We start from the raw sequence: 24,715 nt of genomic DNA on the forward strand, positions 1-24,715 counted from the left end.
TAGGGTCTCAAGCAAATTCCAAGAAGGTGTTTAATCAACTTTCAGTTCAACTATAGTGCTGGGAGAGTCAAGGAACCAAAACAGAATGTAAAATATTGGTGTGGGGGGAAAAGGTGCACAATTTCAAACTGGAGGAGGGGACAGAAACCTCTTTTCCTCTACCTGTGGCAAAGAAGGGGACACCCCTGTCCTCAGCCCTGTATTCTGGTGGAGGGAATAATCACCTCCCAAGTAATAGTACTTCCCTTTCACATCCAGATTCGTATGAAAGCTAAGAAAAATGGGAGTTTCATCAGGTGTCAAATAGGACACCTATGAGACTGCCACCTGGTTTTCTTCAGTCTAATTCTGACTTCATCTGAAAACCTTGTCCTATAGATAAAAGAAAGGCCATTTTCTGGGCATGCCCCAGTTCCCTTAAGCAGACATTATGCAGAACCTCTGGGACAGGCAGAGGGAGGAAGGGTGCTCTCTTTTAAGGAAATGATGCTTTTATGGCCAAGTCTGACTTCTCTGGTTGATTGCACAGACGCAGAGCCTGGACATCACCCAGTTCAACCAAGAGAGCTTAGTGAGGGAGAAACAGTGAGAGGAAGACCTGATTTCATACACTGTATGGACGGAGGGAGTATCTTTTTCTTCCTATCCTGATGAACATCAGAGTGCTGAGAAGGAAGTCACAGTTCTCTGGTGGGCTCTGATCTGCTCCGCTCTGTTTTTTTTTTTAACTGGTCAATATTATTTTATGTAAATAACACCTCACTAAAGCTTAAAAGTAATAATGAAAACAAAGCAAACAAAAAAACCCTAGAAAATGGTAAGATAATCTAGAACAGCTATATTATAAGCAAAAGGAGATCTTTCCAAGAACCCCCTCCCAGAGGACCTCCCCTTCCCTTAGAAAGGGCAGTCCACACCCTGTACCGCTAAGTCTCATCTCTTCTCTTTGTCCAAGGTGTTCCCTCCATCTACCCTGACTGAACACAGCCTGCATTTCCATGCACTTGCACAAGCTTCCCCTCGGTCTGCCAAAGCCTTCCCCTCATTCCCTCTCTTGTCCAGATGCCACTGTCTGCAGGAAGTCTTCCCAGCTCCCAGGACACCACCCTCCTGTGCTCTCCCTCTCCTAGCGCCTTGGCATGCATCATGGTGTCCCCACATGAGAGACTAAGCTCCTTGACCATGTTGACTCTGGTGACCAGCAAAGCGACCCCGCACACAGGAAGGTTCCTGATGGTCAACGAATGCGCGAGTGTTCCTTCTTCTCTGCTCCTTCTCACAGGGTTGTTGGAACCCTGCTCAGGGCCCATCTCTTCCAAAAGGGGTATCTCTCTTCTCTAAATTCCTATTGTCCCTCTTATTTGTGGTACTAACTGTGGAACATAATTATTTACTACCCTGCATTGTTGTCTGCTCATTCCTGTGTGTCTGGCCTCACTGTTTCCATTGAATGCTGCTAAAAGGTTAAGACATCTCTGTGGGGGAGAAAAGTGCTCAGTTTCAAACTGTGATTTCCCTTGGATTCTAAGGCAACAGACCATGTACATGGTAAGCAATTGATGAATGATTGATGGATAAGTATATGAATCCAAAATCGGCTTCTTTCAATTGTGACCCAGTGAAGATTTACATGATCTTGGATAGCTTTTGACATTAAAACAAACAAACAAAAAAGCTTTATACAATTCCACCCATGTGGTGGCATGAGCTATGCTTACACTTTCTACATGTAAACTTTCTATATGTAACTTCCAAAGAGGGAGTTAGGCCTAGGGGTTCAGAGCATGGGTTCTGGAGCCAGGCTGCCTGGGCCTGAAAGTAGCCTTCCTTCTTGAGAGCCTTAGGCATCTAAACTTATGAAAGACTTCTTTGTTTCATCTGTAAAATTAAGATAATAATCAGTTCAGTTCAGTCACTCAGAGTCTGACTCTTTGTACCACATGGACTGCAGCACACTAGGCTTCCCTGTCCATCACCAACTCCCAAAGCTTGCTCAAACTCATGTCCATCAAGTCAGTGATGCCATCCAACCATCTCATCCTCTGTTGTCCCCTTCTCCTCCTGCCTTCAATCTTTCCCAGCATCAAGGTCTTTTCCAATGAGTCAGTTCTCTGCATCAGATGGCCAACATACTGGAATTTCAGTTTCAGCATCAGTTCTTCCAATGAATATTCAGGATTGATTTCCTTTAGGATGGACTGGTTGGATCTCCTTGCAGTCCAAGGGACTCTCAAGAGTCTTCTCCAACACCACAGTTCAAAAGCATCAATTCTTTAGTGCTCAGCTTTCTTTATAGTCCAACTCTCACATTCATACATGGCTACTGGAGAAACCATAGCTTTGAGATGGACCTCTGTAGGCAAAATAATGTCTCTGCTTTTTAATAAGCTGTCTAAGTTGGATATAGCTTTTCTTCCAGGGAACAAGCATCTTTCAATTTCATGGCTGAAGTCATCATCTGCAGTGATTTTGGAGCCCAAGAAAATAAAGTCTATCACTGTTTCCATTGTTTCCCCATCTATTTGCCATGAAGTGATGGGACCAGATGCCATGACCTTAGTTTTATGAATACTGAGTTTTAAGCCAACATTTTCACTCTCCTCTTTCACGTTCATCAAGAGGCTCTTTAGTTCGTCTTCGCTATCTGCCATTAAGGATGGTGCCATCTGTATATCTGAGGTTATTTATATTTCTCCTGGCAATCTTGATTCCAGCTTGTGCTTCATGCAGCTGGCATTTTGCATGATATATTCTCATTTCAGCTCAGTTCAGTCACTCAGTCGTGTCCGACTCTTTTCGACCCCATGAATCGCAGCACGCCAGGCCTTCCTATCCATCACCAACTCCCGGAGTTCACTCAGACTCACATCCATCGAGTCAGTGATACCATCCAGCCATCTCATCCTGGTCATCCCCTTTTCCTCCTGCTCCCAATCCCTCCCAGCATCAAAGTCTTTTCCAATGAGTCAACTCTTCCCATGAGGTGGCCAAAGTACTGGAGTTTCAGCTTTAGTATCATTCCCTCCAAAGAAATCCCAGGGTTGATCTCCTTCAGAATGGACTGGTTGGATCTCCTTGCAGTCCAAGGGACTCTCAAGAGTCTTCTCCAACACCACAGTTCAAAAGCATCAATTCTTTGACGCTCAGCCTTCTTCACAGTCCAACTCTCACATCCATACATGACTACTGGAAAAACCATAGCCTTGACTAGACGGACCTTAGTCGGCAAAGTAATGTCTCTGCTTTTGAATATGCTATCTAGGTTGGTCATAACTTTTCTTCCAAGGAGTAAGCGTCTTTTCATTTCATGGCTGCAGTCACCATCTGCAGTGATTTTGGAGCCCAGAAAAATAAAGTCTGACACTGTTTCCACTGTTTCTTCATCTATATCCCATGGAGTGATGGGACTGGATGCCATGATCTTCGTTTTCTGAACGTTGAGCTTTAAACCAACTTTTTCACTCTCCTCTTTTACTTTCATCAAGAGGCTTTTTAGTTCCTCTTCACTTTCTGCCATAAGGGTGGTGCCATCTGCATATCTGAGGTTATTGATATTTCTCCCAGCAATCTTGATTCTAGCTTGTGTTTCTTCCAGTTCAGCATTTCTCATGATGTACTCTGCATAGAAGTTAAATAAGCAGGGTGACAATATACAGCCTTGACGTACTCCTTTTCCTATTTGGAACCAGTTTGTTTTTCCATGTCCAGTTCTAACTGTTGCCTCCTGGCCTGCATACAGATTTCTCAAGAGGCAGGTCAGGTGGTCTGGTATTCCCATCTCTTTCAGAATTTTCCACAGTTTCTTGTGATCCACACAGTCAAAGGCTTTGGCATAGTCAATAAAGCAGAAATAGATGTTTTTCTGGAACTCTCTTGCTTTTTCCATGGTCCAGCGGATGTTGGCAATTTGATCTCTGGTTCCTCTGCCTTTTCTAAAACCAGCTTGAACATCTGGAAGTTCATGGTTCACACATTGCTGAAGCCTGGCTTGGAGAATTTTGAGCATTACTTTACTAGTGTGTGAGATGAGTGCAATTGTGCGGTAGTTTGAGCATTCTTTGGCATTGCCTTTCTTTGGAATTGGAATGAAAACTGACCTCTTCCAGTCCTGTGGCCACTGCTGAGTTTTCCAAATTTGCTGGCATATTGAGTGCAGCACTTTCACAGCATCATCTTTCAGGCTTTGAAATAGCTAAAATGGAATTCCATCACCTCCACTAGCTTTGTTCATAGTGATGCTTTCTAAGGCCCACTTGACTTCACATTCCAGGATGTCTGGCTCTAGGTGAGCGATCACACCATCATGATTATCTGCGTTGTGAAGATCCTTTTTGTACAGTTCTTCTGTGTATTCTTGCCACCTCTTCTTAATATCTTCTGCTTCTGTTAGGTCCATACCATTTCTGTCCTTTATCGAGCTTATCTTTGCATGAAATGTTCCCTTGGTAGCTCTAATTTTCTTGAAGAGAGCTCTAGTCTTTCCCATTCTGTTGTTTTCCTCTATTTCTTTGCACTGATCACTGAGGAAGGCTTTCTTATCTCTCCTTGCTATTCTTTGAAACTCTGCATTCAAATGGGTATATCTTTCCTTTTCTCCTTTACCTTTCACTTCTCTTCTTTTCTCAGCTATTTGTAAGGCTTCCTTAGATAACCATTTTGCCTTTTTGTATTCTTTTTCTTGGGGATTGTCTTGATAACTGCCTTCTGTAGAATGTTACAAACCTCCATCCACAGTTCTTCAGGCACTCTGTCTAACAGATCTAGGCACTTAAATCTATTTCTCACTTCCACTGTATAATCATAAGGGATCTGACTTAGGTCATACCTGAATGGTCTAGTGGTTTTCCCTACTTTCTTCAATTTAAGTCTGAATTTGGCAATAAGGAGTTCACGATCTGAGCCACAGTCAGCTCCCGGTATGTTTTTGGTGACTGTATAGAGCTTCTCCATCTTTGGCTGCAAAGAACATAATCAATCTGATTTTGGTGTTAACCATCTGGTGATGTCCATGTGTAGAGTCTTCTCTTGTGTTGTTGGAAGAGGGTGTTTGCTATGACCAGTGCATTCTCTTGGCAAACTCTGTTAGCCTTTGACCTGCTTCATTTTGTACTCCAAGGCCAAATTTGCCTGTTACTCCAGGTATCTCTTAACTTACTACTTTTGCTTTCCAGTCCCCTATAATAAAAAGGATATCTTTTATTGGTGTTAGTTCTCAAAAGTCTTTTAGGTCTTCATAGAACCATTCAACTTCAGCTTCTTCAGCATGACTGGCTGGGGCATAGACTTAGATTACTGTGATACTGAATGTCTTCCTCAATGAAACTATGAGCCATGCCGTGTAGGGCCACCAAAGATGAATGGGTCATGATGGAGAGTTCTGACAAAACATGGTCTGCTGGTGAAGGCAATGGCAAACCACTTTAGTATTCTTGCCTTGAGAACCCCATGAACAGAATGAAAAGGCAAAAATATATGACACTGAAAGATGAACTCCCCAGGGCAGGAGGTGCCCAATCTTCATGACCCAGATAACCACGATGGTGTGATTCCTCACCTAGGGCACTCCACCAGCGACGAGTGGAGAAATAACACCAGAAAGAATGAAGACATGGCACCAAAGTGAAAACAATGCTCAGTTGTGGATGTGACTGGTGATGGAAGTAAAGTTTGATGCTGTAAAGAGCAATATTGCACAGGAACCTGGAATGTTAGGTCCATGAATCAAGGCAAATTGAAAGTGGTCAAACAGGAGATGGCAAAAGTGAACGTCGATATTTTAGGAATCAGTGAACTAAAAGGGACTGGAATGGGTGAATTTAACTCAGATGACCATTATATGGGCAAGATTCCCTTAGAAGAAATGGAGTAGCCACCATAGTCAACAAAAGAATCTGAAATGCAGTATTTGGATGCAATCTCAAAAACAACAGAATGATGTCTGTTCGTTTCCAAGATAATAATAATAGGACTGTATTAGTCATGGCTCTTCAGAGAAACAGAACCAATAGGATACATAGAGATAGATATATCTATAAGAGGAAATTTACTATAGGAATTGTCTCATGCTGTTATGGAGGCAGAGAAGTCCCATAATTTGCCATCTGCAAGTGGAAAACCAGAAAGGCCAGGGATAATTCAATCTGAATCCAAACGCCTGACAATCAGGCAGCCAATGGTTTAAGTCCTAGTCTGTTTCTGAAAACCCTAGAATCCAGAGCATCAGTGTCTGAGGGCTGGAGGAAATGGATGTCACACTGAAGTCGAGAGTAGGAATTTGCCATTCCTCTGCTTTTTGTTTTACTCAGGCTGTCAACGTGCTAGATGATGATGTCCACCTGCTTTGGTGAGGGTGATGTCCTTTACTTAGTCTACTGATTCAAATGCTGATGCTGCTAAGTTGCTTCAGTCGTGTCCGACTCTGTGCGACCCCATAGACGGCAGCCCACCAGGCTCCGCCGTCCCTGGGATTCTCCAGGCAAGAATACTGGAGTGGGTTGCCATTTTCTTCTCCAATGCATACAGTGAAAAGTGAAAGTGAAGTTGCTCAGTCGTGTCTGACTTCTACGACCCCATGGACTGCAGCCTTCCAGGCTCCGCCATTCATGGGATTTTCCAGGCAAGAGTACTGGAGTGGGGTGTCACTGCCTTCTCTGATTCAAATGCTAGTCTCTTTCAAAGATACCCTCAGGGACACAGCCAGAATAATATTTTACCAGCCATCTGGGCAACCCTTAGTCCAGTCACTTTGATACACAAAAGTAATCATCTCAGGATCTACCTCCTTAAGTTGTTAAACAGGACTATAAAGTAGGTAATAAACAGGTAATATAAAGTAGGTAATAAACAGGCAATATAAAAGCTTCCCTGGTGGCTCAGTTGGTAAAGAATCTGCTTACAGTGTGGGAGACCTGGGTTCAATCCCTGGGTGCAGAAGATCCCCTTGAGAAGGGAATGGTTACCCACTCTAGTATTTTTGCCTGGAGAATTCCATGGACAGAGTAGCCTGGTGGGCTACACAGTCCATGGGGTCACAAAGAGTTGGACACACCTGAGTGACTAATGCTAAAGTAGAAAACAGAAAAGAAAAGTGATCATACTGAATACTTGGCATAGTATTTGGCTTATCGTGCTTGATAACTGCAGTTATTGTTGGCCAGTGTAGCTGCTAATATGATGCCAGAAGGTTTATACAGAACAAGAGCTCTTGGGAAAGCCAGGGCTCAGTGATCCTGGTCGTCATTCCACTCACTCATGAGTTACTGTGAGGAAAGGCACAACAACACCTTTTGGAACCAGGAAGTCAAGCACCCTGGCAGGTAGTGTCATGTCCTGTGACTGTATATAAGGCCACCTGATACTTAGGACACATTTCAAAAACTTCAGCAAAGGGGGTCTACCCTTCAGTGAGATCAGTGGGTGCAATGCCACGTAGATGGTAGGTATGAAAGACTAAATGTTATCATTTATTAATCCCCCAGAACAAGCTGTCAGCTAGCTATGGTACAGATACTGCAAAAGCTCATTCGCCTAAAGGATTTGCTCCTTGAGAGTATAAAAGTGTTCTCATTACTTGGTGTAGAAATGGATATAAATTTAATTGTAATCCAGTTTATGCAAAAAAAAAAAATTGCATTTTCCTACCTTCCAGCTCCTCCTCAAAGTATAACAGATGCAAAACTCATTTTTCATGTCTTTTGGTTTTATCCCTGTACGGTAGCCACAGGAAAATGTAATCTTTCTAGAATGGTGTGGAAAGATACAGTACCTCGGAGAGCAGAAAATCTGGCAAGTTTATACAGGGTATAAAGGTTCATTGTTCTACATGCTTGTTTGTCTACCTGTCTGCCTGCCTACCTGAGTGTGTGTGTCTGTCTTGTGCCAGCCAACAGCTCGGTAGCCATTTCAACCAGCAGACGCTGCATGAGGCAGGGGGTACTTAGGCCAGGATAGTCAATGCTAAGATTTCCCCCAAATACCTCTGACCTGTGAAAATGGGGTCTGTGCCAAATAAGTAAGCCTTCGCCGGTCAGCAACGGGAACTACAGCCGCAGCGCCATGAGAAATGCAGGACCACAAAAGTCTGAGGCAACTGACCTGCCTACGAGCCACAGCTGGGCACAAGGGGCCTCCAAGGAAGTCAGAGTGTGGTGAGAAAGCCCACAGTACACTGCTGAGTCACTTCAGTGGCGATGCCAGAATAAAGATCTCCGGACCCTGGCCCGCCGTCTGCCCAGAAGAGTCCCTTCTAGCCCAGCGTTGGTGGCCCTTTGCCCAGCACCTAGGGACAGGCATCCCCCTGCCCTGACTGCTCCATGTGTAGCCATTTTCCTTGAGCTAGACTTCAGGGGATAGGGGTGTCTCTGTTCTCTGCAAGAGATTTTTCTAAAACATTTATTAGACGTCAGCGCTAAAGAGGTTTAGCTCAAGCAAACCCTGAAGGTACAGTGTTGGAAGGATCATCCTTGATGAAAAAAACCAATTATGTCCTGATCACAATCTGAAATCATCACCACTAGACTCTGTACTCCTTGGAACCAGGGTACTTCTTTTTAAAAAGGATGTCAACAAGCGGGAAACTGTGCAACAGAAAGGAGTTAGCATAACAAGGATGTCAGAAACCAGCTCACACATGTGCTGAAGAAATGGGGGATTTTTTTTTTTCACTTTGAAAGGCATGTATGTATGTAGAACTGACACACTGGACATGCACCTGACTTGAATCCTGTCTTTCAAGAAAGAACCAGGATTGGCAGAAGTTACCAGGAACTAGGTTTTAGTTCAGTGTTTCCCAACAGTGGAATGCTCCCCTGCAAGGAAGGGAGGACACAGCCCCTGGCTAGCTGACCTTGTCTCCGGGAGATGGGAGTTTGGACTCAAGGACTTCTGGCATTATTGCTAGAAGCACTGGACACAGTGAGTTCATCCCTGGTGATTCTCCATTGCTTTCAAGCCCTCAGTTAAGGAGCAGCTGAAAATTAAGCGGACCTTCTCAACCCTGGAAGACTTCAGGTAAGTGGTCCAGCAAGGAAAGGACTGTGATATACCTCCAGATTCTTGTCTCATCTACACCTGACCCTGAGACCAGTAAGACCAGGCCTATCCCACCTGCCAATACAGGAGACATAAGAGACGCCAGTTCAATCTCTGGTTGGGAAGAGGCCCTGTAGGAAGAAATGGCAACCCACTCCAGCGTTCTTGCCTGGGAAATCCCATGGACCGAGGAGCCTGGCGGGCGACAGTCCCTGGGGTCACAAAGAGTCAGACACGTCTGAGTGACTGAGCACGCACACACTGACGGGGGAATGATGCAGTGGGACCTCCCCTCACTGAGCCGAGCCTCAGAGGAGTGCCCACTTGCCTCCTTTTAAGTAGATGGAAAATACAGGCAAGGAATTTTAGTTTCTGAAGCCTAGGATGCACTGACTGGCACCAGATATTTTTCCAAGGTAAAGGCAAAGTTCCACCTCTTGCCCCACACTGGGGAAGTACAAAGCAACGGGTAAACTCTGAGAGCTGTAAGGGCAGTCTGGCAGTGCATGCCTCTGGACCTTCTTTTCTTACTGCCCACCACATCAGGAATATTTGTAAAAGCTATACACCTCTGTGGTCCTGCCAGAGCAAACAAACAGAACCACGTGCCCTGTGTCTTCTCTCTACTCTGGTCACGTCCACCATCCACATACCTAACAGCAACTCTGCAGAGGACAGGGGCGGTGGAAAGAAAGCAGGCAAGTCTCCTCACACCACATGCACACTTTCTGGACTGTTTCCCAAAACAGCATCACAGAAAGTAACTTTTGGAAGTCTGCCTGTCAGGGCCTGGTGACCAAGGGGACACTTAGGTAACTTGTCACTTCCACTGATGACAGGAATACCACTTTCCCAAATAGACCTTCCAAAAAAAAAAAAAAAAGTTCTTTTTTCATTATTTTCTTATTATGTCCTCAACCAGGATAAGAATTCAATTCCAGTGAAACAGCAAAGGGTCAGAATGACTTTAAATGAAAGGAATGGAGGGATATTCCTATATATCCCCATTCAGGGCCTCTGGCTTCTTGCAGAAACCAGAACCTTTCCACAGAATGTTTTTCTGTCCAATACGCAGGGTCCCTGGTGAGGCACAAAATGATGTACTGTGGACCTTTCAAGCCACTGTGATGGATGGGTAGGGTGCACAGTGTGGGGCCGGGTACACTGTGTGAGATGTTGGGCAGGCATCTGCCCATGTTCCTACCACGATGACCAGCCTGGAGACCTTGCCCAGCCCTCCTCTCTCCCAGTGCTTGGCCTCCACTGCGGAGTGGTGCATCCTGTCTGCTTCCCACTGCAAACAGACACTGCCATTGAGCCATTTTCCTCCACACTGCACACAGTTTCTGCTGCCAAGATGTCACCATGCAACACATCCCCTCACCCCCTCCACCATGCAACACATCCCCTCACCCCCTCCTCTCTGGGGCTGGCCGAACAGAACCTTGTTGTCCCTGAGCACGTGTGTGAACGTGGGATCAGCAGCCCAGCCCTTCCCTGTCCTCTGCGAGCGGACCGCAGCGTGTTTGCCCAAGGGGTTCAGAGAGCGGACAGCTTGGGGCGGTTCTGTTTTTCAGATCTGGATCAGCTCACGCTGCCTGCCAAGCTGCACCTTCTCTTTTGTGGGTAGGTAAACCTTCATGTGAGCCTCTCTGATCTTGAGCAAAGTAGCTGGCAGCCTGGGGTTAACCTGTTCCGCCTCTTGTCCCAGCCGGGCTTCTGACTGGTCATCATGCTGCTAGACAAGGCTGCCCTGTCCTTTTACCTTGGGGCCCCTTCTCTGCTGCAGGGTACATTCTGCTTCAATCTGCATCTCCTTGTTTCCTGAGTTAGATCCGTCATCCTCCTTGCTTGGACAGAGGTCCCTAACCTCCCTCCCCTCTTCGCTGCCATCCATGCTCTAGGTTTCCCCTCTCTCCACCCCACCACCCCTCACCCCCTCTACACACAGAGCTCCAGTCTTGGGCAGAACCAACCACAGTCCTCCATAGCCATTCCAATTCCCTAGCACGTGTAGAAAAACAGATGAAAACAGTGTCCTTTTGCCCTGAGCCTTTAACCTGGGCGGAAGAATTCTGTTCTCCTTCTTTCTGCACAGAAACACCAGACCTCCCTAGGCATGGACTGAACAGCTTCCATGGTGCACACCTCCTCCAGCCCTACCCAGAGCCACAAGCTCCATCTGCCAGAAGCGCCCCTCCCTCTAGAGAACCACTCACTCTCCGCTTTCAACCTGCTGCCACAGCACCCTTCTCTGAAGGGGCCTCAGTACGCAAGCCCAGCCCAGCACAGCCCAAAGGGACATGGTGTGCTCGAGTTATTCATTACTCAACTTAGAGGAGGTCACAGAGCAGGAAGCACTGGAAAGCAAGGGGAAAGGTGGCCTAGAGGGTGGAGAATTAGTCAGGGTGACCTTCTCAGGGAACTCAGAACCCTGGCAGGAGGGGCTGTCACAGTGGGAAGGTCCTAGCAGCAGCCTCAAGGTTAGACAAGGTCAAATGGAAACAGCTAATTATAATTAAGCTGGTTGCTCAATAGCTCTTGTTATGTACCAGGCAACTGCACTTAGGGCTTTCCCACATCTCCCATTTAATCCTTGCAACACTGTGTCACTCCAATTTTACAACTGAGAGAACTGGCCCTGGAGAGAACAAGGGACTTGCTCAAGGCCACACAGCTGAAGCTGGGTGAATGCGGGTCTGTCTTGCCCTTCACCAGGTTGCTCTTTCTGGTGATATGGTTCAGTCAGTTGCTCAGTTGTGTGCGACTCTTTGTGACCCCATGGACTGTAGCCCACCAGGCTCCTCTGTCCATGGAATTCTCCAGAAAAGAATACTGGAGTGGGTTGCCATTTCCTTCTCCAGGGGATCTTCCCAACCCAGGAATTGAACCCATGTCTCGTGCATTTTGGGCAGATTCTTTTCAGTCTGATCCAGCAGGGAAGTCCAACATAGTTAGATGAGTGAAACAATTCTAGACAGTCTAGAATGGAAGGTGAAGTTTGAATCTGATTCTCATCGAGATGAGATCATGCTTTCCAGTGGCAATACCAGGTTTGGGTAGAAACACAGAGGTTCCTATAAGCCAGGGGAGGTTGATTTAGAATGAGATGTTCTTGCCTGGAAAACCCCATGGATGGGGAGCCTAGTCGGCTGCCATCTATGGGGTTGCACAGAGTCGGACACGACTGAGTGCCTTCACTTTCACTTTTCACTTTCATGCACTGGAGCAGGAAATGGCAACCCACTCCAGTGTTACTGCCTGGAGAATCCCAGGGATGGGGGAGCCTGGTGGGCTGCTGTTATGGGGTCGCACAGGCGTGCTGCAATTCATGGGGTCACAAAGAGTCGGACACGATTGAGCAACTGAACTGAACTGAACTGAACTGAACAGAACAGAGTCAGACCCAACTGCAGCGACTTAGCAGCAGCAGCAGCAACTGCCGTGAAGGCATGACCCTCAAAGCTTGTCAGAACCTGGCAAAAGTTTACCTGCAAGGGAAGAAGAATGAACAAAGCTAGGGAGGTAAAGTTTGAGGGGAGTTTATCTTCCCCTAAAGATAGCAGGGAAGAAGTACCTAAAGGCCAGCAGAAAAAGCTCATCCTTGCCGGACACAGGATCAGGCCAATTGGCAATTGCCACAACTCTAGAGAGTAAGATAGAATACCTCTTTTTTAAGGAGAAAATGAGGGTTCTAATAAAAAACCTGGCAATGTGAGCCCTTCTCGGCATACTTTGTTGTACTACATATCTCTACTGGAGAAGAGAGAGAGAGGTAGAGTGAGGGAGGGAGGGGTGGGTAAAGGGAGTTTGCACAAAGGAGGGCGCTGCACTCTCTCACTCAAACCCCCATCCCTTCCCATTCCATCTTTCCCTCCATTCATCCTCTTTCACTGATTCTGCCCACAGGTTTTTCCTGGTCTTGCTCATAGCAGGTACTCCCTAAACGCATGCCCTTCCTAGTGACCTGTCCTGCTGGCGAGTCCGCCATGAGTTAACTTCTGCTGGGAGGGTACCGGGGCATCATCCCCACAAGGGCAGCTTCTTCCTGCAGTTCTACCACCAGCTTGGGGCTTTTCCAATACAAACACTGCAGGGGCAAAGCAGGGGGCAGCTTCCTTTCTCCGCAGAGCAGTTCTCAAAGTTGCCCTTGACCCAAGCCTACATGCAGCAGCCCCTCTGGGGCTGGGTGGATGGATGGCTGCTCCTGCATTTCAGGAATTTTCAGGTTTGCCCAGGTCATGTAGGTGGGCCTTGGGAAGGATTCGTGGGAAAGAGCTCGCACTACATCAATGCAAGCTTGTCCTTAGACTTACCAGGTTGACCTTGGCGACAAAAAGGTGACTCGGACAAGCATCCCCCTGTACGGCTTTCTAAATATGGGGATGGGAAAGCTCCTTTCCCAAGATGGACTAGGTTGCCCCCTGGGGATGGGGCTTCTCTGTCCTGACTGCAGAGGCTCCCCTGCTGATTTCTGCTGTGTCACTGTCTTGAGAAGGACATGTGAAACTGCTCAGGGGCTTAGCAGAAGGAGATGAAACCAAGAAGTCTGGCTTTTCACGTGAGGCACGGGGGATAAAGGAGGGGAAGGAATAATAGGTGCCAATGGTTGCCTTGCAACTTTTCGCCGTTTGAACTGGACTTCCCTGAGCCTTTTAGGCCTTCGGTATTTTATAGAAGAACAAAGTGGTCTTTTTGTGACCCCCTAAGGGGGCATAAAACCATGTCCGTGACAGTACCAGGCACCGATTCGGCGCCAAGGGGAGTCCTGGGTGGCTGGGTCACCTGCAGATTTTGTCGCCCAGGTCTAGACCGGTGTGAGCCGCCAGCCAGGCAGTACGACTGGTTTCCGAGGGAACGACCCACTGGGAGCTGACCGGTCGGCCTCCTACACCACCTCACCCCTTCCCAACCCCGGATCTGGGCTGCCGCCCTGGGTGGGTTTGGCAATTGTCCAGCTTGAGGTGGTTCAGGCCGCCCACAAGGAGCACAGTGAGGCAGTCAGGAGCCGGGGCGGCCGACTGGACTGGCCTGGAAGGAGAGGGACGGGCCGGAACTGCAACCGCAGCGGCGGGGAGCGCGGAGCCGGCGGCAGGTGCAGGAGCCGGGAGGCGGGGCGGAGCGGGGCAAGAGTCCCCGACTCTCAGGAGTCCGGGAATGGCCTTCCCCCACCCAGCCAGGGCCTAGGAGGGGTGGGACCGGCGGCGGACGGAGGCCGGGGACCCCGAGCGCCTGCCGGGCGCCGGGCGACGCAGGTGCAGAGCAGCTCAGTACGGAAAGGAGGGGTCTGTGCCCAGCCCGGATCGAGGAGGGGGCTGCGCGGGCTTGCGGGCGCGCCGTGTCCCCGCCCCGGCTCCAGCCCGCCCCTCGCGCCGCCGCCGCGCAGTTCCTTTGTGCCAGCCCCGCGCCCGCCCCTTCGGGCCGCAGGCCCCGCCCCTCGCGGTATATAGTAAAGGTAGGGCGTGCGCCCCAGCCAATTTCTCGACTCGTGGCAGACGGCAGTCGTTTGTCCGTCCTTCCTTCTGACTTTCTTCTGTCCCTGCCTGTTTCTGCAGAGGTCACAGGAGGTGGGGGCCGGACACGCGTCCCTGGTGGCTGCGGGAGCGGCATCTGCGGGCCCCGAACTGCCCCCCGCCCAAGGGCAAGAGGAGCGCGTGGCGGACCAAAGAGAGCCCGCGAGCGGCCGCGCGCCCACCAATAGGTGCGGGGCTCGGAGCCGCCCAGCGTGCGCGGTCCCTCCCTCCTCCCTCCGCCCCCGCCCCCGCCGCCGCCGCCTACCCCTCCTGCCGCTCCTGACTCTGCTTCTCCGCCGCGCGTCTGGCACTCAGAGAGCCGCAGCGCCAGCGGCGGGTGCAGCCAGCGGAGAGCCAGGCCGGGAACGCCGAGCGGCAGCCCGGGAGGACGCGAGGGCGCACGCCGCAGTCACCCATCTTCAGTCCCTGCGGCAGCTGCTGACCCGCCACCATGGCCCGCGGAAAAGCCAAGGAGGAGGGCAGCTGGAAGAAATTTATCTGGAACTCGGAGAAGAAGGAGTTTTTGGGCAGGACCGGTGGCAGCTGGTGTAAGTACGGGGTCCGCAGCTCTTGCCCCCCTAGCGCCTTGTGTTTCCGGGTAGGCGCATCCCTTGCGCAGGCTCTGCGGACCGCTCCGCGCGCTCCGCGCTGGCGAAGGCGCAGCGGGTTCGGGTGGTGAGCGCTGCTCTGATTGCGCCGGCCCGGGCTTGTCATCCCTGTGCGGAATGCGGAGTCCCCGGAATAGGCGCGGGCGGGGATGGGAGCTCGCTAGGTAGAGCGTTATGTGGATTGTGGCGGTCTCGGTCAGTTGTAGTCTATCTGAGCATCACTGGAGCCCTTCCGTCCTGGGAACGGTCCGGCGGTGGGAGAGTTGATCTGTCTCTCCCTTACAGTCGTGTCCCAAGTCCTTAAAAATGAAATTTGAGGCTCTGAGAGAACCACAGGAAGGAAATCGGATCGAATGCAGGAGAGTTTGTGTATTATAGCACCTTTCATCTAGTCTAAATATGTACTTCAGAAGGCGAGGGTGGGGGGCGGCGGAGACAGAATCCATACACTGCAGTGTTTCGTAGCGAGACCTAGAATCTCGCCACCGATGACCTACCCTGGAGTCATCACAACCCAGAAGCGGCCCTGGAAGCTCTGTGTCAGGACTCCGTTTCTGAGCCTTGGCCCGTAAACATGGCAAAGTCGGTTTGTTTTCAGGGTCTACAGAGAGAGGCAGAATCGGTGCCTGGGTGTAAGAAATAAGTCGCATAAAGGCAGAAACAGGTCATCTTACAAGATTTTGAGTAGCCTGTTGCTTGACTGGATAGATTTTTTTTTCCCGTTGCAAATTAGATACCTTACCTGTCTTCCACCTCTCTACACGGAAAGGGTGACTTTTTTTTTTGGTAAGGTCATTTTGAAGGGCAGAGTTGTAGGCAAATCTGAATATGAGTCGTGACTGCGGAAGAGAGGGAAGGAGGGAGGGAACTCCCCCCTCCTGCATCACTGCCCCTCCTTCTCTAATATCATCATCACCATCACCGACACCACTAGCACCGCCACTGCAACCACTGAGGGAGCCCTGGGTAGGTGCTGATGTGATTCTTCTGATTGGAAGGCTCTGTGAGCATCGGCAGGAGAATGAGTCAGGGAAATAGCGCTTGGCTGACATTTTGAAATGGAAGAACCTGGAACGTACGATTTTTGTAGAGGAAAAAAAAAGCAGCCTGTAATGGGTCTCTCTTGATTGAAAAGTAAAGGGTTAATAATGCATCACACTTCAAGGTTAGTCAAGGTGAAGTCTTATCCCATACCTATGCTGAAGCATAGGTATCCTGAGCATGTTGAATGCAGGTCTTTAAGGCGATGGCTTGCAGCTTGTATTTTATATTTTATTTTGGAAAGACTGTATTCTTCAGTGGGGTTACTGCCATAGTTTCTCATGCAGAATGATAGCTCTCTGTGTTTTCTTAACGTGGAAGGGAAGGCCTGGAGAATTCAGGGTGTTTGTGGAGTGAACAGCTCCCAGCCTGGGCCATCTCCTAGTGACTCTTGGTAACTTGAGTGAAGTGTGAGGGGTACGCTGCAGGATGGGCCCCCTTCTCCCAGATTCACCGGAGGTTCCTACCACAATGATCTGATTGCAGCTTCAGCTTCGTCAGGGGCTGGGGCGTCATCGACTCCAGGCATATTGTAAAATCGGCCCTCTAGAGTTTTTCCCTCTCATAAAATATCTTTTTTTCCTCATTCCAATTCCAGAATAATATTTGTTTCAGAGGGTAAGGCAGTGTGGAACGACTTGTTCTGTAATCTGACAGCACCTCCATATGAGAGAGAGAGTGTATGTGTTGATGTTTGTGTCTTGATACTACATATAGCAGAGTGTCGATACACTGATTCATGAATGCAGACATGAGTACTGATGCTTATGGTTCATATTTCCTTCCATTTTCCAAGATGCAGGTGAGGTGCTGGGCTAAGAAATTCAGTTTTTCTTTTGCAGTTTTCCTTTCTGGCCGTATAAGAAATGACAGAGCCTCTCACAGACAGAGGAGGCGGCAGCAGCTGTGTCTTTGTGGAGAAAATGCCACCTTCCTAGTCCTGGGCCCAACACGGATGCCCTTGAGACCAGGGCAGGTTGCCCTTGGTTCAGTTCTGCTTGTAGGTAGATTTTCACCAAGATGGACGCGAGAGCCTTGCCTGTCACCTGCTGGAGAGAGCGTAGCACACAAATCGCCCAGTGCTGTCTACCTTTTTGTTAAGTTAATACAGGCGTTGGTAGGTGTTTATGTTGACCGCTGGGCCCAGATGCCATTTTCCCTTCTGCATATGACCTTTTGAAGGGTACTCTTTTTTTCAAATTGAAATAATTCTATATTACTTATATATATTTTTAGAGGAAGACCTATTGCTTCAAAAGAAAAAAAAAAAGTGTCTAAAATGTACCCTCTGCGCCACTCTGTCAGGTCGGTACCATATACCTGGTTTTTCTTTTCGAGCCAGCATGTCAGCACCCAGGGCCTACGCCCCACCACACCTGCATTGCCCACTCTAAGCAAGTGACCTCACAGCACCAACGGGGGAGACTGCTCAGTAACGTCTCAGCACAAAAGTGGAGAACCCCTCAGTTCCCGGAGGGTACAGTGTTGGGCAGATAGGGGAGGCTGTATCTCCTGAAACTGAATCAGTGTGCTTACAAAATGAGTTGTTTTTCCCCAGTCGTACTTTAATCAAATTGTGGCCTCAATTCTGTACCTCCTCCTGTCATTAGAATCGGGTATCTGTAGCCCCAGAAATGAGTGTTAAACGTTTCCGTGGTTAGGCTGTAAGTGCCTAGGGTGGGGGCAGCAGAGAACCATATTGACCATGTTACACCAGCTCCTGCACCTCTTAGGAGCGTTCACTGGAAAATTTTTCCAGATCTCTTGACGTCACAGCCTTGCCATTTGCCTACTGCTGCCTGGATACAGAATGCAGCACTTAACTCTTGTCCTGCGGGGAGACATGGATTGAGCTGGGCAGCTGTAGTTCTGGATTGTACAGTCTTTTCATTTCTTCTTATCTTGGCGTGGGTCTTTGCCCATTTCCTTCTTTTCTTTTTTTTTTTCCAAATGGAGGAGAAAAAGGATTATGGTGAAGCATTTTTCGTATGGTTTTCTGTGGATTTTGCTTGTTTTAACAACTCTAGAGTATCGTTTCCCCTGAACTATTTATCACTGATAGAAAAGTTGAGCTTTGAAGTATACACAGAAGGCAAACCTGGCTAATTCCAGCCACAGTGAACCTACTCCCTCCTGACCTCCTTCACACATATACACATACACTTTAATAATACTTTTGTTCTATTGCTTTTTCCCAAGGACCCCAGCGTTTACTGCAGGAGATCTGAGCGTTTTGAGAAGTAACTTAAGGCCCCTTTGTGCAGTCATGTTTCAGACTTGATAACCCCGTTCCCACCGCTGCCTTCGCATTGAGTGTTTGGCTGGCACAGGGCTGCCCGGAGATGCCTAGTACAGCCTGTTACTATGCGGCTAATCTGGGAGATAATCCCTGTAAACTGGTAACTGATACCCTCATTCCAGTCCATGGGCTTCAAGGTTTGTTTTTTGGGTTTTTGGTTTTGTTTTTTATTTTTATTTTTTATTTTTTTGCTTTTGCAGCTATTTTGGCTTCCATTCTGTTATCCTGTGAACTATGGGAGAAAAAGTCAGTTTTATCAGTCCTTAATCTGAGTCCTGTCAGAAGATGAAATAAAAATTTCTACTTGCCATTTTACTATAGCGGTTCCTTCTTTTTTCTTTTCTCCCCCCTTGTTTGGTGCCCCTGAAAGGAAAGACAGTGTACTTGGTCAGGAGAGCTTCACCAGCTTGCTCAGCATTCATCACTCTTTCTCAGGGTAAAAACTCACGGGCATTCGAATGTTTGGAGAAGCATCAGGGCCTGGATTGTAGTGTTGGAATGTCAAGGGATAAGCAAGCAAAGGAAACATCATTCTCTAAGGGAATATATTGTCATATTTGAAAGGCATTGCATAAGCACACAAACACAGCCCCAGGTTTTATTAATGATCTTCCTGACAGTTCTTTTTTTTAATTTAGAGAATAAAATTATTTCCTAAAGAATCTTGGTTCTCGTTGAATATTCATCCTATCCTTAACCATCCTGCAACACAGATACATTATAACGGAGGGCTCCCTGTCCCCCTGTTTTTGCCCCACAGTCTGGGAGTCTGGGAGTGAGGTGCAGACTCTTGCTCAAGATTGGGAAAGCAGACTCTGAAGACACAGCTTAGAGGGGAAGCCAGGAAGGAAATCCATTCATCTCTGGCAAGGTTCGCCCTGTATTCTGAGCATAGGACTGCTTCATAGCCTTTTTTATTTCTGTTTGTTCTCCTTGCAGTTAAGATCCTTCTATTCTACGTAATTTTTTATGGCTGCCTGGCGGGCATCTTCATCGGAACCATCCAAGTGATGCTGCTCACCATCAGTGAATTTAAGCCCACATATCAGGACCGAGTGGCCCCACCAGGTAAAATGAATGTAAATATGTTCAGTTTTCTTCTGGAGATAAAAGGAGGGTCACTTTTTCAACTGATATAACACTTCTACCAATAATAGTTGTATTATCTGAGCACATTCTTCTGAACATTTGTCTGTCTCATGGTTGTAAAGCCAGCCTGGGAAGAAAAAATGGGGACTGTGTCTCTTGCAGGCAGCGCTCCTCCCTGCATTGCAGGCAGTGCTGCTGGGGTTGCAGACATCTTACTTTCCCAGCTCTGCTGGGAGGGAAAAGAGCCCTGGTCCTTTATGCAGCCTGGTGCTCACCTGCTCTGTGACTCCTGACCCTGTGACTCCTGACTGGAGCCTTGCTCTCATCGTCCCTCACACCCAAGGGGTTGGTTAGTGGGCTCGTTATGGGGCCTTTCCAGCTCACACACTTATTTTCAGTTGCTTGAGGGGACTATGACTCAGATAAATCCTTTAAAAAACCACTTTGGCTCTCGTTTTTAAAGGTTAACTTATTTGTAAGGATGATGAGAAGCTCTGAAACGGCCACCAACTCCCAGGGAGGGGAGCCCTGACTTCAGGAGTCCATTCTTTCACCTGTTCTTGACGGGCAGCTTGACCTTCAACAAGGCACACTCTCTTCACTCCTCTATTTATGTTCGTTTGTTTAATAGGCATCTTATTTACTGGCTTTCTGGGCCCCCTCTGCAGGCTAAGTAGCTGTCTCCTTTAGCTCTGAAAACTTGAGGCCACAAAGAGCTTATCACGGAGAAATGCAGGCTCCACACGAGTGCCCTGCTGTGATGTGGATGCAGTCGCTGCAGAGTGACCTGCCCTGTGTGCCCTGTGTGAGGCATGTGTGTCCTCAGTGGTCACTGAGCCCCGGGGAGTCCCGCTGCCCTTTTGGCTGACTGACACAAGGACGAGGCCGCAGAGCCGGCACACTCGATTATTCTGTTAGTGACTGCACTGTCTGGCTAGTCTAAGAGTCATTGTCAGGAGGACCTCGGGAGAGGAAATGTTGCATAACTTCCGGGTTCTCACATGGTCAATGACCTTGAGGCTGCCACCAGGGGTGGCGGTGACGTGTCCCGTCTCCACTTTCCCCGGGCAACGGTTTACGAACAGCTGTATTGAGGTGACAGTCTCGAGGCTGTCTTCATGGGGCTGAGCGGCCTTGATCAAGTGTGGCTGCCAGTCACAAGCTGGTCATGTCCACCTCCTCCTTAGGCCTGAGAAGGACTCTCAGAAGAAAGTCTTCAGAATATGGAGGTGGAAGACACTCCTTGTTAGCCCCAAGTCAAACAGTCCTCTACTGTCAGAAAAATCCTAAATATTTCCAGATAAATTTAGATCTAGGGGATTTTGGAAGTGACAGAAAGAGAATATATAAGTATATAAAATGACTTAAACCTGCTAAATAATTCCTAGTTTGTGACAACTGTTTCCTCAAAGAGGTGGGTATGTGGAAAGGTTGAGGCAAGAATTCTGGTTTGTACAGAGAAACTTAGGATCTTAAATAAACATGTTGGACACTGGCTTTTGTGACAGTAAAGCATGGCGTGTTTTTTCACGTTCATGTCTGCTTCAGCTTTTATGGTGGCATTAGCAGTCGTAATTCTAAATCTTTGTAGACTTTCTTTCTTTCTTTTTTTTTTTTTGCCATTTAAAAGCTAATTTTCAATCATGATGCCATTTTCTAACAATTCTTAGACTCAAGGTGACCCCAAAGTCAAGCATTTTCTTTAATTTCCTAAAGAAAATTTCCAGTTTAAAAACTGGCCCTTGAGTATTTAACCTTTGTGGAGTCAATCCGTAATAAAATTAAAAGTATTCTTCATGTTCTCTGCAGAAAGGGAAGTTTCACTTTCAAAAAGAAATAGTCAAAGAACCAGCCCTTTGAAGTAAGGGCTTACAAATGACCTTGCATTTCCCTCCCTCCCCTTCCTTCCAGCCCCTTCCTAAAAGACATGTTCTGAGTACCTATATTTAGTGTCCTCACAGCAGTTGGACTGACCTGACAAACAGTCACTTCTCCAAAGGAATGCCGGTGGCTCATCTTGGAAATATGCATTCCTGTCCTTTGGTCTGAGTCACAGGAGTCCTCCTCCTCAGCCCTCCATCCCACCCCCTTCCACCCCCCCCCCCCCCCCCCCCCCCCCCCCCCCAGTACTTTGTCATTTCGCTGTCTCTCCTTTTCCTCACCCATCAGCTTGCCAGTAGAGGCTAGGCCAAGCTTCCTTTTACAAACCTCGCCTTTTCAAGGGACATAACATTCATTTGAAAGTGATGGTGGCCTTTGAGCAGGGTGGCCAGGTCGGCAGAGCACTCGATGCCGAGAATCGAGAAGTGCAGCCTGTGGTCTCTCCCTGAGTGCTCCGAGGGACCCTCCCGAACTCTTTAACACATCTTAAGGATTTATATTTTTGGTAGGCAATAACTATTTCTTCAGGCCACAGACTGAAGGACTGTATAGAAACACTGGCAAAATTTTTGACTTCAAATTAATATCTTTAAGCCTCTGTTTTCATGACCGTTAAAGGGGGGAAAGTGTATGTTTAAGTCAGATGAACCTTTTGAGTGTGAAAGAGGTGGTCTGTTATTTAAAGATGTAAAGACTTATTAATGCTGTTATTAACTGAACTTGAGTTATGAAGACAAACCTGACCAGACTGAGGTTTGACTGCCCTTTTCACACTGGAATACCTTGTCATCAGATCTCTTCTAAATAACATGTGTGAACGTGGTCAAATTAAGCAGTGGCAATTGTACAGAACATTTGCGTCTGTTTGTGTATAATACTGGACAAGCTGTGGGGGTTAAACACAAAAGTCTCAGGGCAAGGAATAAACCTTTAAACAGGAGGAAAATGTAGGAAAAAAATAGATAACGTACAGTTTCTTGCCCTGACCAGTTGTGGCCATTAGTGGTTATAATATTCCTTACAAAGTCATACTGCTCTGTGATAGCGAAACAGAAGTGCCTCCTCAGCCTGGAAGGCAAGGGCTGCTAAGATTTTATGTTGAAACATATTAATTTGCTATTTTAGTGGGTCAAAAAATGGTTACCTGTTGGCAGTTTCATGTTGCATAACCTTAATGTGAGAACAGCGCCTGAGGTCGCAAGCCATGACGCATAAATTCCCAATAAAACTGACCTGAAAAGGACAAGCAGGGGCTGCGGAACTGGACACAATCCCCCCATTCCACACAGTACTTAACCTCACTGAGCCTCAGTTTTCTCATCTATAAAATGGGGATTAAGGATTAAAAAAGATACTACATATATGTCAAATGACTAGTACTTTAGAGTCACAAACCTCACGGCACTAGGTAAATGGTGGCTGTTAACAGGTACCTCGATTTTTTATAGCCCTGTCATTTCACTGGAAGCAGAGTGTCTTCTTTTTGGATATTGAATTTAGTATTTCCAACCTTTGGATGATATAACATGGATGTTTTGCACACTTAGATTTTCATTGGTCGGGAAGATACCCTGCAGAAGGGAATGGCAACCCACTCCAGTATTCCTGCCTGGGAAATCCCATGGACAGAGGAGCCTGATGGACTACAGTCCATCAGGTAGGACTTAACAACTAAACAACCACAATAGGATCTTAGCTTTCCATCAGTTCAGTTCAGTTCATTCAGTCGCTCAGTCGTGTCCGACTCTTTGCGACCCCATGAATCGTAGCACGTCAGGCCTCCCTGTTCATCACCATCTCCTGGAGTTCACTCAGACTCACGTCTATCGAGTCCGTGATGCCATCAGGCCATCTCATCCTCTGTTGTCCCCTTCTCCTCCTGCCCTCAATCCCTCCCAGCATCAGACTTTTTTCCAATGAGTCAACTCTTCACATGAGGTGGCCAAAGTACTGGAGTTTCAGCTTTAGCATCATTCCTTCCAAAGAAATCCCAGGGTTGATCTCCTTCAGAATGGACTGGTTGGATCTCCTTGCAGTCCAAGGGACTCTCAAGAGTCTTCTCCAACACCACAGTTCAAAAGCATCAATTCTTGGGCACTCAGCCTTCTTCACAGTCCAACTCTCACATCCATACATGGCCACAGGAAAAACCATAGCCTTGGCTAGACGGACCTTAGTTGGCAAAGTAATGTGTCTGCTTTTGAATATGCTGTCTAGGTTGGTCATAACTTTTCTTCCAAGGAGTAAGCGTCTTTTAATTTCATGGCTGCAGTCACCATCTGCAGTGATTCCGGAGCCCCAAAAAATAAAGTCTGACACTGTTTCCACTGTTTCCCCATCTATTTCCCATGAAGTGATGGGACCAGATGCCGTGATCTTCGTTTTCTGAATGTTGAGCTTTAGGCCAACTTTTTCACTGTCCTCTTTCACTTTCATCAAGAGGCATTTTAGTTCCTCTTCACTTTCTGTCATAAGGGTGGTGCCATGTGCATATCTGAGGTTATTGATATTTCTCCCAGCAATCTTGATTCCAGCTTGTGTTTCTTCCAGTCCAGCATTTCTCATCATGTACTCTGCATAGAAGTTAAATAAGCAGGGTGACAATATACAGCCTTGACGTACTCCTTTTCCTATTTGAAGCCAGTCTGTTGTTCCATGTCCAGTTCTAACTGTTGCTTCCTGACCTGCATACAGATTTTTCAAGAGGCAGGTCAGGTGGTCTGGTATTCCCATCTCTTTCAGAATTTTCCACAGTTTCTTGTAATCCACACAGTCAAAGGCTTTGGCATAGTCAATAAAGCAGAAATAGATGTTTTCTGGAACTCTCTTGCTTTTTCCATGATCCAACGGATGTTGGCAATTTGATCTCTGGTTCCTCTGCCTTTTCTAAAACCAGCTTGAACGTCAGGGAGTTCACGGTTTATGTATTGCTGAAGCCTGGCTTGGAGAATTTTGAGCATTACTCTACTAGCGTGTGAGATGAATGCAATTGTGTGGTAGTTTGAGCATTCTTTGGCATTGCTTTTCTTTGGGATTGGAATGAAAACTGACCTTTTCCAGTCCTGTGGCCACTGCTGAGTTTTCCAAATTTGCTGGCATATTGAGTGCAGTACTTTCACAGCATCATCTTTCAGGATTTGAAGCAGCTCAACTGGAATTCCATCACCTCCACTAGCTTTGTTTGTAGTGATCCTTTCTAAGGCCCACTTGACTTCACATTCCAAGATGTCTGGTTCTAGATTAATGATCACATC

The 24,715-nt window shown here is 47.5% G+C and overlaps 1 protein-coding gene across 1 annotated transcript in view; it reads left to right on the forward strand.

Annotated features, from left to right (window-relative positions):
- The first annotated feature begins 14,006 nt into the window (after positions 1–14,006).
- ATP1B1 (ATPase Na+/K+ transporting subunit beta 1) overlaps positions 14,007–24,715 on the forward strand; it is a 29,212-nt gene continuing 18,503 nt past the window's right edge. The window contains 3 exon segments of the mRNA NM_001009796.1: positions 14,007–14,125; positions 14,586–15,091; positions 19,431–19,559. Of these exon segments, the coding sequence (NP_001009796.1) occupies positions 14,995–15,091; positions 19,431–19,559 (226 nt within the window). The 5' untranslated portion in view covers positions 14,007–14,125; positions 14,586–14,994.

The sequence above is a fragment of the Ovis aries genome, chromosome 12 (genome assembly GCF_016772045.2).
Source record: "Ovis aries strain OAR_USU_Benz2616 breed Rambouillet chromosome 12, ARS-UI_Ramb_v3.0, whole genome shotgun sequence".
In the NCBI taxonomy this organism is placed as follows: Eukaryota; Metazoa; Chordata; class Mammalia; order Artiodactyla; family Bovidae; genus Ovis; species Ovis aries.